The sequence below is a fragment of the Plecotus auritus genome, assembly GCF_963455305.1.
Source record: "Plecotus auritus genome assembly, chromosome: 6".
Lineage (NCBI taxonomy): Eukaryota > Metazoa > Chordata > Mammalia > Chiroptera > Vespertilionidae > Plecotus > Plecotus auritus.
In genome coordinates, this window is record NC_137773.1 from 150030603 (window position 1) to 150045230 (window position 14628).

General features: G+C 44.0%; 2 protein-coding genes across 16 annotated transcripts in view; one reads left to right on the forward strand and one right to left on the reverse strand.

Annotated features, from left to right (window-relative positions):
* Positions 1-4068, reverse strand: part of CEP63 (centrosomal protein 63) — a 48807-nt gene extending 44739 nt beyond the window's left edge. For 6 of the 13 annotated variants that reach the window (XR_013960833.1, XM_080672583.1, XM_080672580.1 and 3 more), the window contains exon 1: positions 3603-3679. Coding sequence is in view for 6 of the 13 variants with exons in the window: in XM_080672584.1 (XP_080528710.1) it covers positions 3715-3914 (200 nt within the window). In the remaining 7 variants the exon portion in view is untranslated. Of the gene's footprint in view, positions 1-766; positions 805-3302; positions 3338-3602; positions 3680-3714 lie in introns of those variants that run through there. The other 7 variants (XM_080672581.1, XM_080672579.1, XM_080672578.1 and 4 more) reach the window with 5 other exon arrangements.
* On the forward strand, positions 3746-10795 carry ANAPC13 (anaphase promoting complex subunit 13). 3 transcript variants are annotated; one of them, XM_080672597.1, is made up of 3 exons: positions 3746-3824; positions 6251-6376; positions 9402-10795. In XM_080672597.1, exons 2-3 carry the CDS (start codon positions 6278-6280, stop codon positions 9525-9527), a joined length of 225 nt encoding a protein of 74 aa, XP_080528723.1. In that variant the 5' UTR covers positions 3746-3824; positions 6251-6277; the 3' UTR covers positions 9528-10795. The 3 variants fall into 3 exon arrangements, with proteins under 3 accessions (XP_080528723.1, XP_080528722.1, XP_080528724.1); XM_080672596.1 differs by having other exon boundaries at positions 3758-3828; XM_080672598.1 differs by lacking the exon at positions 3746-3824 and adding an exon at positions 5470-5492.
* The last annotated feature ends 3833 nt before the right edge of the window (positions 10796-14628 follow it).

A 14628-nucleotide genomic window follows, 5' to 3' on the forward strand; every position in this document is an offset into this window, starting at 1 on the left:
AAACTGAAAACAAAATGAAATAAACCAACTATCAACTAGATATCAGGTTGATAGCCTAACAATATAACAAATTGTTTCATGTTTTCAAAATACAATAATTGTACTGTATATATCAAAAAAAAATGGGATATATAGTAAGGATAAAAAAAAACTGCAAAGAAATCCTGAGCACTACTCAGGAATCATATTGTTGATAATAAAATCGGTGATGTTAATTTGAAACAGTTATATATAAAATATAGGATAAGAAAAAAGTAATTATGTTAATGACATTAGGTACCAATATTTTTAGCAAAAGAGAAAAAGATACAAATATAAAATCAAATATAGAAAAAAAACCCTATAAAATTAAAATTAAATTGGAAATATCAGTGTGAATTCTGTATATATCTCTTTAAAAAATGTATTTCCTAACTCTGGCCATTGTAAACCTAGAACTAATGACCAACCTAGCAACAAGAGTACCTCTAGCACCCAGACTGTGGTCTCTCAATACCATCTCCCACTCAAAAGAACCAGGCTTCTTGATGGCCAGAAATATATAAATGGGCCAGGAACATGTTTTACCAAATGAGGAAATTATCAGAGACCAAAAGTCACATCAAAGTCTACAGGAGCCAACTTAAAGGGGCCACCACTGGCCAAAGATAGGACAATTTGAGCATCCAAAAAATAAAAAATGACTGCAATAGGTTGAAACAGTTTAAATATATTCAAGTCAAGTTCATGATGATTTTTTTAAAAAGGCAAAAACCCTCATGGTTACCTTTGGAGGTTGTTAGGCCACCAACTCATTACTGTAGTCTGAAAATAGAGGGAAAGAATTAAGCATTTTTCTTGCCTCTCCTGTACAAATTTTATTTCAAACAACTGATGGTAGTCAAATAGCTGGTGGGAGAAAGTTCGTCTTCATGAATGATTTCCAGCTAATAAATACTGAAGGAATGATACAATTATAAAATCACCATATTAAACTCCTAACGTAATAATGGATGTAGGCAATCTAAATCCATGAAAATACTTCACTTTTAAGGAAAAGGCTCACAGGGAATTTCATGATGAATGGATGGGGCTGACAACACTTGAACCCACTATGCTGCTCAATCTTAACAAAAAGAGACAATTCGTTGTGTGCCTCTCTAATAATTAATGCAACAGGAAGTGTACTGCACCATCTCTAGGACATGGTCTTGCCCCCGCCCCAGCTTCTTCCCTCATCCCCTCCCCTGCCCACTTCCTGCCCCAACCCCCCCCCAAAAAAAAATCAAGGTTGAATTTGATCAAGCTTCTAGATCAGTGCTGTTAAACAGAACTTTCTGCAATTATGGAAATATTTTCTATCTACACCAAACAGTAGCCACAACGCACCTGTGACTACAGGTCCTGGAAACGTGGCTAATGTGACAAGGGAACTGAATTTTTTGTTTTATTTCATTTTAATTCATTTAAATAGCCACAGCTGGCTGCTGAGTACTATAGTGGACAGTACAATTCTAGATCTCCTAGTTTAATGAAAATAAAGGAAACAGATGTACATGTTAAACAGTTAAAGGATACCATGCAGATGCAATTAGCTAACTGTAGAATGTTAAAGGGAAAGGGAGGCAAGGGAACTGCTAGATTTAAAAGCTTTAAACAGTGTATCAATCAAATGCAACAGGTGGATCTCTATAGAATTTTTGACCCAAACAAGTTAATCATAAAAAGTCATTTAAGGGACAGTGGGGAAATCTGAACCCAGACTGAATACTGACATTATGGACTTTTTATTAATTTTCATAGGAGGATGATAGTACTGTGGTTTTGCAAAACTGAAAAATATAAGCCTAGCTCTTGGAGAGAAAAAAAAACTACCCTAACATAACATAAAAGTAAAAAATTCAGTGTCTGAAACCAATATCAATGCTGGCTTCAGCTGAACTTTAAATCAAGTTGACCTTTTTTTTAAAGTAGGAAGCTCTGAGAGTGGACTACATAGGCCACCTCTACTACCGAAAACAGTAAGGACCAAGCAGTCTTCCATTCACTGGGAGGAAAACTGAATCAGTACAATAGACATACACAATTATTATAATTTTTAAAACCTGAATCTACATACATTTTAAAGGGCAGTGAGTGTGACAATGTTTACAAATCTTTAACACTTGTCTTTATTACACAAAATTCGTACACTCGGAGGGGTGGGTCCCTCAGCCCGGCCTGCGCCCTCTTGCACTCTGTGAGCCGTTGGGGGATTTCCAACTGATGGCTTAGGCCTGCTCCCCACGGGCTTTAGTGCTGCCGTGGAGGTGGGAGAGGCTCCCGCCACTGCCACTGCGCTTGCCCTGAGCCTGGTTCAGGGCTTCTGGCTGAGCGGTGCTCCCCCTGTGGGAGTGCACTGACCACCAGGGGGATGCTCCTGCATTGAGCATCTGCCCCCTGGTGGTCAGTGAGCATCATAGCAGCTGGTTGTTCTGCCATTAGGTCAATTTGCATATTAGCCTTTTATTATGTAGGAGGATTATACTGATCACTGATAATATACAATCAAAGGACAAGAAGGTCAGGATAACAGTCAATCTAAAGATGATTCCAACTCTATATTCCAAATAATAAAATACACTTTATTACATCTTTAAGCTACAACTATAAACCTAAACATTAATATTTGAAGGTAACGTGTAGCTGATGATCCTTATGATTTCCTTATCTATAAAATTAAGTGCAAACATGTGGGGAACTATGAAACTATAGGGTACCTTCCCTATAACACTGATTTATTAAAAGGAATAACACTTAAAAGTTTCAGGAATCAGATGTAAGGCTCAAGAAAAACTACTTTGTGCAAAAAAGTGTACTACAACTTAAATGAAGACTAGTCACTGAATTCTCACTCATCTTCACTCTCTTATGTTGTAAGGGGCATAAGGAAAACCACGAGCCTACATTTACTATCTTCGATATCTTCATTATTAAAGTGTCCCTAAGGGAACCATCCCTTTCACACCCTCACTCTATCATTTACTTCCCATCCATGATTTGCATGGAGCAATCCATAGTTCAGGGTTCCCCAACTTCAGACCCTCCTGTACTAACATTGTTTTTAAACGAATTCACTAGTTTTAAATTGCTTAACTTCCCACGGTAACTGAAGCGGCATCACCTGCCGAATCACAACAATGCCAGCAGCAAGCTAAACACACGGGGCAGACTAGGCAGGAAGGGTAAGTGCGATGGTCCAGGCCCTGGGAGCCCAGAGCTCCGGAGCAGCTCTCCCACCCCGCTGCCCCCCGCCGGCCCGGCCTCAGGGAAGGGCTGACCACCTGGCTGGCCCCGACAGCGCGCCCGGCAAGGCCACGTCCGCCTCCGCGGGTCCGCAGGCCGTACGCGGCGAGGCCGAGGGGCGGGGCGCCGGGGCGAGCCCGGGGCGGTGGAGGCGGGCCTGGCGGCCTGCGGGCTGCCGCGGAGGCCAGCCCGGGGCCATAGACCCGCGCCGCCGAAGGCCCCGCCGCGGCCAGGGCCGCCTCCGGACTAGGACACGCCCGCCCCTCGCCCATCTTCCGAGTGCACATGCGGTTAGGGGGCCACCGCGCCCGCGCGCGCCCGAGTCTTCCCGCCGTTACCTTCGGCCGGGCGCGCGCGCGTCACGCCCAACCTGGCGTCCAGCCTCCGCCGTCCGCACGTTTGTCCCGCCCCCTGTCCCCCTACTTTTAATGGAACAACCTCCTTCCTGACCTCCCCTCCGTGCAAGCAAATGGGCTCATCCACATCCGGGGACCAGAGGAAGAGGTGTGTCGGCCACGTGGTGCAGGGGCGGGCTCCGGCGGCAGCGGGTGCATCAGTGGGTCGGTAAGGGTTTCCCGCGCCTCTGGCCTCGGTTTTGGAGAGTGGGAACGAGCTCGTTCCTCAGCGTCACTTTTCCCCGCCACTCCCATCGGCCGAGCCCGATGTCTTCATTTCATCCTCCTCATCACTGCCCTTACCGCTGGCCAGGACGGGTAGAAAGGGACTTGCGTGGTGGGCCGGGACCTATACCTCCCCCACATCCACTTTTGGTCTATCCAGCCTGAAGTCGGAAGTGGGTGCTGTGGGCGGCCTCACACACCCGTACCGATGGTGGTGGCCTGCGAGGGTCATTTCTAGCGAGGGAAAAGACCTTCTGGCTTTGACCTTCTATTTATAAAACACAGAGATGGATAAAACGTGCCCCTGCCCCGGCGAACGCACGCACCGCGTGTCTGGGAAGAGTGTGGAACCGGCGGTGTGACCAGCTCCCAATGGGGGACCACCTGCGCGGGGGGTGGGGAGGGGGGTCCGCTGTGCTCTGCCGGGGGCTTGAAGGCGGCCTCCTGCCGGAACCAAGTTTTTTAGACCAGCTGGGGGGGGGAGAGGAACGAGCATTTCAGGATCGGGACAATCATGTGTAAGTTTGTTCAGGAAACTGGTAGAGGTTAATTCTGCCCAGTGTAGCAAGGGCTTGGGCCAGTGGCCGCGTCCTGGCCAGTGCCTCTCTTGATGCTTTCCAGCCCCTTAAGAGTGAAAACACCTTCGCACCTTACTCTAGAAATGGGGTGTTGACCCGGGTGATCTTAGGCCCACGTTGAGTTTGAAAGGAAAAGTACAGGTTAGTGATGGGGATAGAGGCTTTGAAGTGTAGAGGACAGAAAGTATGTTAGGGTTAGAGGTGTTTGAAAGAGTGACAGGTGAAAAAAGATTGAGGCCAAATAGGGGAAAGATGTGTTGAGTCATTGATACAAAATGCACACATTAACAATTGGAGGTGATAATCCCTAAGCAATCTGTCACAGAGCCAACCAAATATGTTTAGTGGATAATAAGAACAAGAAGGAAGTGTTCAAGGGCAGAATGCTGCTGAAGCTGGAGTGGTTTGAGAAAAATTTACGAAAAAGGTAGAATCTTTGTGGGCCCGGGAAAATCAGTTTTTGATCAGCAGGGAATAGGGAGGAGGGTATCCCATAGACCAGGGCATCAGGACAAAGGTGTGGCAGCAGGAAAAGGGAGGGCTTTTGTAGGACAGGGACTCCAGAAACATAACTGGAACTGAGGGTTAGGACCCCCCGTGTGTAAGTTTTCTAAAGACGGGGGCCTTGTTTTGAGTTATTTACTGGGTAATACTGAATTAATTCTTGTGTGAAACATTAAGACCTCATCTGAATTCACTAGTGCACCTTTTGCTTCAGTTTTGCATGGATCCTTATCATGGGGGTAAAAACTCTTCCCCTCATCCCACGCTGCATAATTATTACCCCAGTATCAGGGCAATCTTGCAGTCATACTGTTGGAGACAAGCACAGGCCTATATGAAGGAGTTGGATTCCTCTCCCAAAGATTGTTTCTTGTATGAGTTTTCATACTCAAAGCTGGGAGCGACTGAGAGTACCTTTGCTGCCATTGACTCGTAGGCCATCAGGATGGCTGTTTTGTAGCAGGAGCACAATAGGGTGATGCCTGTGATGAAGAATCACCCAAACTTGGAAACAAGGAACCCAGAGGTATCTTCCAAGCTGGCTGTAGCTGTTTAGGGAAAAGTAAAAAGGAGGGAGTCAGCATGACAAGTAGTATCTTGACCAGGCATTAAAGGGCGCACAGCATTAAGAGTCACCCCAAAGGGAAGGAAAAACGAGCAGCGTGGAGACCTACCGCTATTGCTGCTTTCAGGGCCCAGCCTGAGTACCATCTTAAGATAGGAGGCCATGTATTTATAAGCTCAGCTGAGGATTTCTGTTAGGTCTGTGGTTGGTCACTTTGTATAACCCACTTCAATGTTATCATTTCGCTTCTTGGGCTAAGAATGCCAACATTCGAGGCAAGGCAGGTGGTGACTCTTATAAAAAATGGTGCAGGAAATGACCGGAGAGGAGACTTGCTTATGAGTCAGGGACTCATCAAAGGCATCCTGAAAGGGAACAGTGAATGTGCCAGTTAGGAAAGAAAAGCTGCATTCTAGATGTGCTGTGGCCTTATAACAGAGGCCCTCAAATATATTGCCTTCCTGTCACATGACACTGGTCTGGGCCATGTCCTATGTTCAGTGTATGCTACAAAGTATTTATCAGCTGGAGGGGAAACAGAAAGGAGGGACTATGGTTATATATAAATAAGTTGTCACCTGACCCAGATGAGAATATGAGTCTTTCCCAGGGTGATATATACCAAACGACACATCAGGCTAAGAAGCCTGGGGGATCCTAGTGCTGGATTACATCACCTCCTGAGCCTATGTTTTGGAAATATCCTCTCTGACTGACAGATTTGACAAGACCAAAGCTGCAGGAGAATGGACAGTGAAGTACAGAGAGATGGAAGGATCTTGGATTTGATTGATGATGCTTGGCGAGAAGATAAGCTGCCCTACGAGGATGTTGCGATACCACTGGTAGGCTGTCATTTGTGCCGAGGGGAATGGGTTAGAGGGCCCTGGTAGAGGTAGAATATCAATGGTCAAATAAACTAGTTAGGCAAAGAAATCAGAGCTGTAGAGTCCACTGACTAGAAGCTTCCGGAGAACATCTAGACGTTTTATTTGAAGAGAAATGTGGTTCAGAGAGCTGATGTGAACTTCTCAGTTAGGGGTCATTTCAGGACTGGAACCCAGGTCTTCTGAGCCATTTTCTGTCAATTACACCAAAGCCAGTAAGCCAGATAATGAGGGTTTAATGCATAAGATGGGGAAGAATACGAAGCAGTGGCATATAAGCTATATGGTATTTCTTACTTCCCTACTGCTGGCTTGTTGACATTATTAAAAACTCACATTCTTAGAACATACACTTATCCTAAGGTCCCTGGAAAATAATTTTAAAAATCTGGCTTTTCTTCTTTTGCCTTTGGATCAATAGGCTCCTGGAATACACTTGTCTGCTCTCTGTGAAACTGCCCTGCAAAGAGTTTGTTAAACCTTAAGTAATAAATGAAGCTTAGCTTGTATAAGTGCTTATTAAATATCCTACTTATATCATAGAGGAATGCTTTTCTTCCGAGTATGCCAGCTCTCCTGAGAAGAGCTGTTAATAAGATAGAGCTTACAGATAGACTGCTGCTGCTATTACAGAGAAAGAAAATCTAGCTCACCAATGTTTTCATTTAAGAATAAGAGATGATAATATGTTCAGTGAGTAATACACATATCACATAATAAATCACAGCTTAGTTCAACTTTAGAAAAATAGTAAAAAAGGGGGGTCATGAGAATTATAGCTGCCATTTAGTGAAAACCAGTTTTATGCCATGGACGGAGGTTGAAATTGGACATACATCATCTCTAATCTTGAAACAGCCTTGCAGGATGGTGCTGTTATCCCCATTTTACAGGAAAGGAATAGAATCAGAGAGGGGAACCTGCCCAGGGTTGGGTAGCTGATAAGCTGGACTTCATACCTGGGTCTGTGAGGCTCCAGATCCTGTCCTGTGAACTTTGATTTCTTTCATTCCACAAGCATGTCTTTGGAAGCCTCTGTGTGCCAGATTATGTAAACATAAGATACAGTTTCTGCCCCTGTGGCTCTAGGGAGGTAACACACAAAAATAAGTAATTATTATAATAAGGGCTTTAAAGGGGGGTCATGAACAGCCACTGTAGTATAGGAAGTGGCTCGCTGCCTGCTGGGCAGCAGGAGAAGACACAGAGAGAAAGTAATGTTTAAGCTGGTCATAAGGGAGGACCAGCAGTTTAGTAGGGGTGGACAAGGGCACTCCAGCAGTGGGGACTGTGCAGAGGCTCAAAGCTTTAAAGTCTTCGAAAGAGAGTGAGGGATGGGGAAATACACTGCCTTTTCATAGAGTAGCTGCAAAGAATTGTCATTTTTTCAGTGTACCATAATAGATGGTTGCATTTATGATACTTTGTGTTTGTTTTCCAAGCACATAATGCAGTTTTTTTATGTTGGCATTCATTGCCAAGGGACAATCGTGACCAAATGAAAGACATCATTTTAGAACACATACCACAGATGGGATGAAATTAAGCAAAGTTGCCTACTTCTGAATTAAATAATTCATTAAGCAAGGACTTGTTTATGCTTTGTCAGCTATAACTAATTATTAGGAACCAAACTTTAAGTTTAAGCGTATTATTGTTTTACAATAAGTGATAGTTCCTTTCAGCTTGTACCGGTATGTTTGAATTTCAGTCTTAACATTTGTAGAGCAAGATGTATCTGATTCCAATATACGTGTCATATTATAAATAAATAGTTTTATATATACTGAACATAATTCTAAAGGAGAACATTATATTTATATACTGAAAATTGGAATCCATTGGAAAATCATAAGTCTGGATAGTGAGTAACAGTTTGCTAACCCTAAAAGAAATGTAAGTTCAGATAATTAAGAAATATATTGGTATCAGTGAACTCTGATACAAAGCAGAGTCCTGGTAGTAATACATTTACATTTAAAATATAAGGAAACTTTCTTAAAAGTTCTCACTACACACAAAAATGGTAACTGTGAGGTAATGGATGTGCTAACTAGCCTTATTGTGGTAATTATTTCACATTATATGTGTATCAAATCATGTTGTACACCTTAAACTTGCAGAATGTTATATGTAAATTAAACCTCAATAAAGCTGGGGAATATATATATATATATATATATATATATATATATATATATATATATATATATATATATATAAATTATTCCACATTCTACACTAAGTGTGGTCCATGGCTTACCATTTTAAGAAAATGCTTGCAGGCTATGCATTGGTCATTTGCCAAGTTTTATGTTGCCCGGCTCCACCACTAGGGGGTAGTCTCATATTATGCTACATTTTCACTGCTCCGGCTTAGCTCCATTATAATCTAGGCATGCTGGATGCAGGGTAGTTTCTTAATACATTTCTTGTGCTTAAGGAATATGCTAGCAAATGTGCTATTCTATTAAGGCAGCCCCGTAATAGAATTTAAAAAAAGACTCTTCAGTTTTCCCAGCCATTAACAATAATAGCAAATATTCTTTGAACATGGATGTCCTGCATAGTGCTAAGCACTTAATCTAAATCACAGTGTTTAATTAGTCCCATGGCAGTCCTAGGAGGTGATGGCTATATTTCTTGTATTTTCAGAGAAAAAACAAAGGCTCCAAGGGTTTGAATACCTTGCCTGAGTAACCCAAGCGGTGGGGTGGTGGGCTTGGATCTTGGTAGCTTCCGGAAGCTGTGCCCTTAGCCTCCTGCACAAATGCTAGAGCCATAAGACCATCATTCCTTCTGGAGATGACCTGAATGATACTTCCTCACACCTTTTTATTCTAGCTATTTTTTTAGGATACATTTCTGCCAATTATGCTACCTGTTTCTAGGAACTCAGTTTAATTCTACGTGCTCTTGAGTTTTAAGGGGTTTGTTAATGTACAGTTTACTGTCGTCCTGAATATCCACTGTACCTTTTCAGAATGAGCTTCCTGAACCTGAGCAGGACAACGGTGGCACCACAGAATCTGTTAAAGAACAAGAGATGAAGTGGACCGACTTGGCCTTACAGTACCTGCACGAGAATGTCCCCCCCGTAGGAAACTGACACCTAGCTCCCTTCTCATGGACAGATTTTTTTTAATAGAGATACAAAATGTTTCAGTCTCCTAATTGAAATCTTTTAGTGATAGATCCAACACTCAAAAATGTACACGCACTTAATTTGTGGCAGCAAAGTGCAATGTGGCAATACCAGAATGGGAAATTGGTTGAGATTTCTTAGGAATGCAGAATATTTGGCTCTTTGAACCTAAAGTTCTTCATTTGTTAGCTTGTGTATAAACATGTTTGGTTAAACATTTGCCTTTAATTTTGCTTTACTGTCCGAGTCTAACACTTCCCATCTGCTTGTGTGTGTCCTGTGACAGGTGGTTGAAGAGGAGAGGAAAAGGCTAAGAGAGGAAGCTAGGCTAAGGAGAATGACTAACTTCCCATGTACCCCGCTTGGAGAAGCAGTCTGAGTGGGTGTGGAGATGTATTAGACATTCAGAAGCCCATTCACTAACTGCTGGGATGCCTGAGATTCCCCATGATGTTTTCAAACCTTGGGTACATTTATAAATTAGACAGTTTCTGACATTCCCTCTGCTCGCCCCACCACTTTTGATGCCTCTGGAAAGGATCTTCGGCTAGATCAGTGGTCGGCAAACTCATTAGTCAACAGATCCAAATATCAACAGTACAATGATTGAAATTTCTTTTGAGAGCCAAATTTTTTAAACTTAAAACTTCTTCTAACGCCACTTCTTCAAAATAGACTCGCCCAGGCCGTGGTATTTTGTGAAAGAGCCACACTCAAGGGGCCAAAGAGCTGCATGTGGCTCGTGAGCTGCAGTTTGCTGACCACAAGGCTAGATGAACCACTAGTTTTATCTGGTAAGGTGATTTACTTTCTCAGAGCCCTTTGAGATATAACGGAAACACCATGTAGTCAGTATTTAGTTATAAATTGTATGAGAACTTGTATTTTGCAAAACACTTATATTTATCTCCTTGGAATTATTTGCCTCCGTGAAGTGGTGTCTGCCTTGTTCTCTGTCTAGATTGTAAACTCTGGGAAGAAGCCCTGGCTTATACTTCTGTATCCATCATTGAAAAACTGAAAACACTGAGTAATTGAAATCTCTTCTCATTCTGTTTTTACTGGGTCTTTCTGTTTACCTAGCTCTTAGGAGGAAGAAGTAAATCACAAACAAGTAAGCTGATTTTGGGGGTTTCAATAGAAACCTTGTGTAACAACTCTCCTGTGATCCAAACAGGTAAAAGCATGTGTGTGTTCTGTGTGGGAGGCACTGGCTTCGTGCTGGGAATACAATAGTGAACAAAATAAATATGGCCTCTGCCTTTGTTTAGTAGGGTAAACAAGCATTGAACCAAGAGTCATACAAACCTATAATTTCAAATTGTGACATTCTAGGAAGAAAAATTGGATGTCACTTGGGTGCAAAGCCTGAGGCAGAGTTTCTCGTGCAAAGGATTTCTAGAGGCTGCTGTGCTCCGGAGCAGCAGGATAGGGCAAGGGGAAAGATGTGACTTCAGCTGAAGTCTAGCCTAAGGCAGACCCCACAGCAGCTATGAAAGTGGTGGTATCAAGAGTTGTCCCACAGGAGCTCCAGTGGTGCAATCGGTTAGTGCGCAGTGCTTATAAGAGTTGTCCCACTTTGAGACCAGAGGCTAGGCCTTTTACGCAGTATGCCTGTTGGTCAGCGGATGTGGCTCTCCAGAGAACAGTGCAGCTCTGAGAAGCCAACAGTATCCAGGGAATGGACACACAGACCAGGTAAAGCAGGTCTGGGCCCATTACTGGGTACCATAGGGTATAAAGTCTGACTGGGGAGACCTGATTCAGATTAGGCCATTATGGGTAGATCTTATAACTAGCTTTTATAGCAGTAATTTGTAGTTTAATTGTGTTTCTGAATGTTTCTCACTCTCCAAGGAAGTGGCCAGGCCCTTTATGCATCCTGTCCATAGCAGAAAGCAGACATGCCCCAAAACAAGCCTACCCCTTGTTTGGGAAGCAGGGAAGGAGAGAAGGAGCCTCTTAGGAGGAGTGGAAAGCTGTGCCCAGTCACTGGTGGTATCCAGTAACATGGTGGACTTCAGCGATTCATGGTTTGGGGTGCCCCAAAGGAGACCTGAAGCTCAATTCTGGATCTTCCAGCCAAGATCCTGCAGCATTGGAGTCACCTCCTCCAAGGGCCCCTGAGCGTTGGCAGTGAGGACAGGAGCAGTGATCCAGGTAGACGGAGAGTAGAGGTCCTCACTCATGTTCCAGGTCATTCATGAGCATCCTAAATGCTGGTGAGACCCTAAGAGAAGGAAAGAAACACTCCATGACTACAGCTTCAGTGCTGCACAGTGAGGCCAAAAAGACTTGAAGGAAATGTGATATTTCTTGTACCCTCCTTGAGTGTGTGAGCCAACACCTGGAGGATGGGTAGGAGTAGCCAGAGGAAGAATAGGGGAGAAAGAGAGATTGCAGAGAAAACAAATTGCATAGAGCTGGGAGGTGGGACTGGCATTACAGGCAAGGTGGGGGGCAGGCAGGAGGAGGTGGGGTAACCTGATTATATTTTATCTTTTTAAATATAAGTCCCTCTGGTTTTGAGCAGGCAGGAGGAGAAGTGGAAAGACAGAAGAGCTTTGCTTGGTTCAGGTGAGAGATGATGGTGGCTTGGGCTAACAGGATGGAGGTGGAAATAAAGGAACTTGGAATACCTCTTAGAGACAGAATTATCCAGATGTGCCCAGTGAGAGGCGTATTGCATGACGACAGCACCTAGATCGTGTTTGTGTGGTTCAAAAGAGACTCGAGTGCTCAGTGTGAACCCTTCCCTTGTGACCCAGGTGTGAATTCTCTGAATCAGACACAACTCCAGATGCAGCCTCTGTCCTCTGAGAACATGGAATCTGGGTCCAGGAGCCCCATCCCTTAAAGCCCAAGTTAGACCCACTTCTGAATAATACAGTAACAATAACAACAGTTAGCTGAATGCTTCCATGTGCTTCGGACACATGATCTTTAGCACCGGTGTCCACTTTGAAGGTGGATATTTTTATCCTCTTTGATCAGGAGATGGCAACTTAAATGACATGTTCCAAGTTAAAAGACTTCAAGTCACTCAAATTGTAAATGAATTCCAATGTAGGCTGTCTGATCCCCAAACCCGGGTCCTCTCCCTGGACCACGTGACCTCCCTGTAAAGCCTACTACTGTGACCATTCCATTCTGAAGTGGGAGGAATATTCCATCAGGACATTCAGAATTTCAAAATGCTAACCTTGTTTCTATAATTGAGCTAAAGAACTGAAAGAACAATTTTTATGAGGAACCTGGGAGTCATGAAACATTTAAAAATTCAACCTATTACCAAATCCATATATAACTCACAGCAGCATGAGTCATGCTGTTTTCACTGGTTTTTATTCAAGGTTAAACCCCAAGTGTATGTTTTCCAGTTTGGGTACATTGAGAGTGAACGGTTTAGTACCCATGCTAGTAAGTAGCATGCCAGCAGGGGGCGTCAATTCCTATAAGAAAGTCAATCCCTGGCAGATCTGTCAGTAAACTTGAAACAATAAATGTGGTGTTTTGCTTGGAAGTGATTCTGCATATGTGAAACCCTGGGATTCTGGCCACCCACCCTTGAGCTGGGCAGCTCACCTAGTGGGCTCTTCACTGGTGCTTCATAGGAGGCCAAGTGAGGGCACCTGGAAGGTGAGAGGAGTTCAGAACTTTTTGCTCACCTGTGACCCCAACTCTTCATCAGGCCTGGGGACTCTTTCATTAAGCCTTTCCCCACGTTTTGGTGTTAAATCGTTTAGATGATTTAGGCATCATTATGGAATGACTGTTTTCCAAACCTTCCTTTATTCTAACTTTTTTTTTAATCCTCACTCGAGGATATGTTTTTTAATAGAATTTAATATGTTTTTTTATTGATTTTTAGAGAGGGGGAAAGGAAAGGAATAGAGAGAAATATCGATGAGAGAGAAACATCGATCAGCTGCCTCCTGCACAACCCCTTCTGGGGATCGAGCCCACAACCCAGGCATGTGCCCTGACCAGGAATCGAACCCCTGACCTCTTGGTTCATGGGCTGACAACCACTGAGCCACATTGGCCAGGCCAAAGCTTGCTTTCTTGATTTGGCCCTGCTTTACCCACAGTTAAATTCTTTCCCCAGTTCCTTGCCACTCCATATGCCATCAGTCAGATCCTGAGGAAAGCAATTGGGGGGTTGAGGGGTTAGGGGCTGGCACGGAAAGGCAAATGGGTAATCTTGACCTTGCCTTTGACCCTTAGGCAACAAGGACTGGCTTCATGGCCATACAACCTGTGCAGTCACACAGGGCCCCACATTCAGATAGTTTTTCATCAAGGGACCCATGTTTTCATCTTGTACAAGGCCCAATAAGTTATGTAGCTGGTCCTTAAATCTACCGTAGCCATCTGTGGGACGGCGACTAACTTGACCCACTGTCTTGAATCCTCTGTCGCCCTGGGTATAGCAATGAAGTTGTCTCAGAACAGAGCCTCTGACTGAAATTAATTACCAGAAGCACAATTACAGAGCTGGAACAATGATCAACACATTCATTTATGAAGGGTTTCAGTCACCATTTTCTATGTTTTGAGCTCATTTCATTCTTACCTCAAGCCAGCTGAGCACATAAACACACACGAGAACCAGATTTGACGGGTAGAGATGGGGAGCCGGCAACGGGTGGAGAATTTGAAAACAACCAAATGACTCCAAAGGAAGTGAGGGAGTTGGGTGTATAAACCCATCCCAGTTATTCCATGCCTTCCCTGGTGACTCAGATCCCTTTTATCATGGTGCCACCACCCAAGGGCAAAAGGGGTTTTCCTCCACCCGTGCCACGATCTTGCCTCCACTCTCTTGGCATCTCTGCCATGCTCCCTCCCACCCTCATCTCAGTCTCCAGCGGTTCCCTGCCCCCACCCCATGCTCACATGTTGGTAGTCACGCTAACTGACATAGAACCTAACTGTGCAGCACTTCCTGAGGCAGAGTGAGGTGGCAGCATCCCTACCTCTTTGCCAGCAGGAATGCCCTAACATCTGTCAGCTAAGACCCACATGGCCACCCCTGGCTCAGCACAGACAGAAAGGACCATGG

Excerpts from the sequence above, each read along its gene's own strand:
- ANAPC13 (XM_080672597.1), top strand. The coding sequence starts at position 6,278 with ATGGACAGTGAAGTACAGAGAGATGGAAGGATCTTGGATTTGATTGAT. Across the intron at positions 6,377-9,401 it reads AGGATGTTGCGATACCACTG|AATGAGCTTCCTGAACCTGA; the intron begins GTAGGCTGTCAT and ends GTACCTTTTCAG.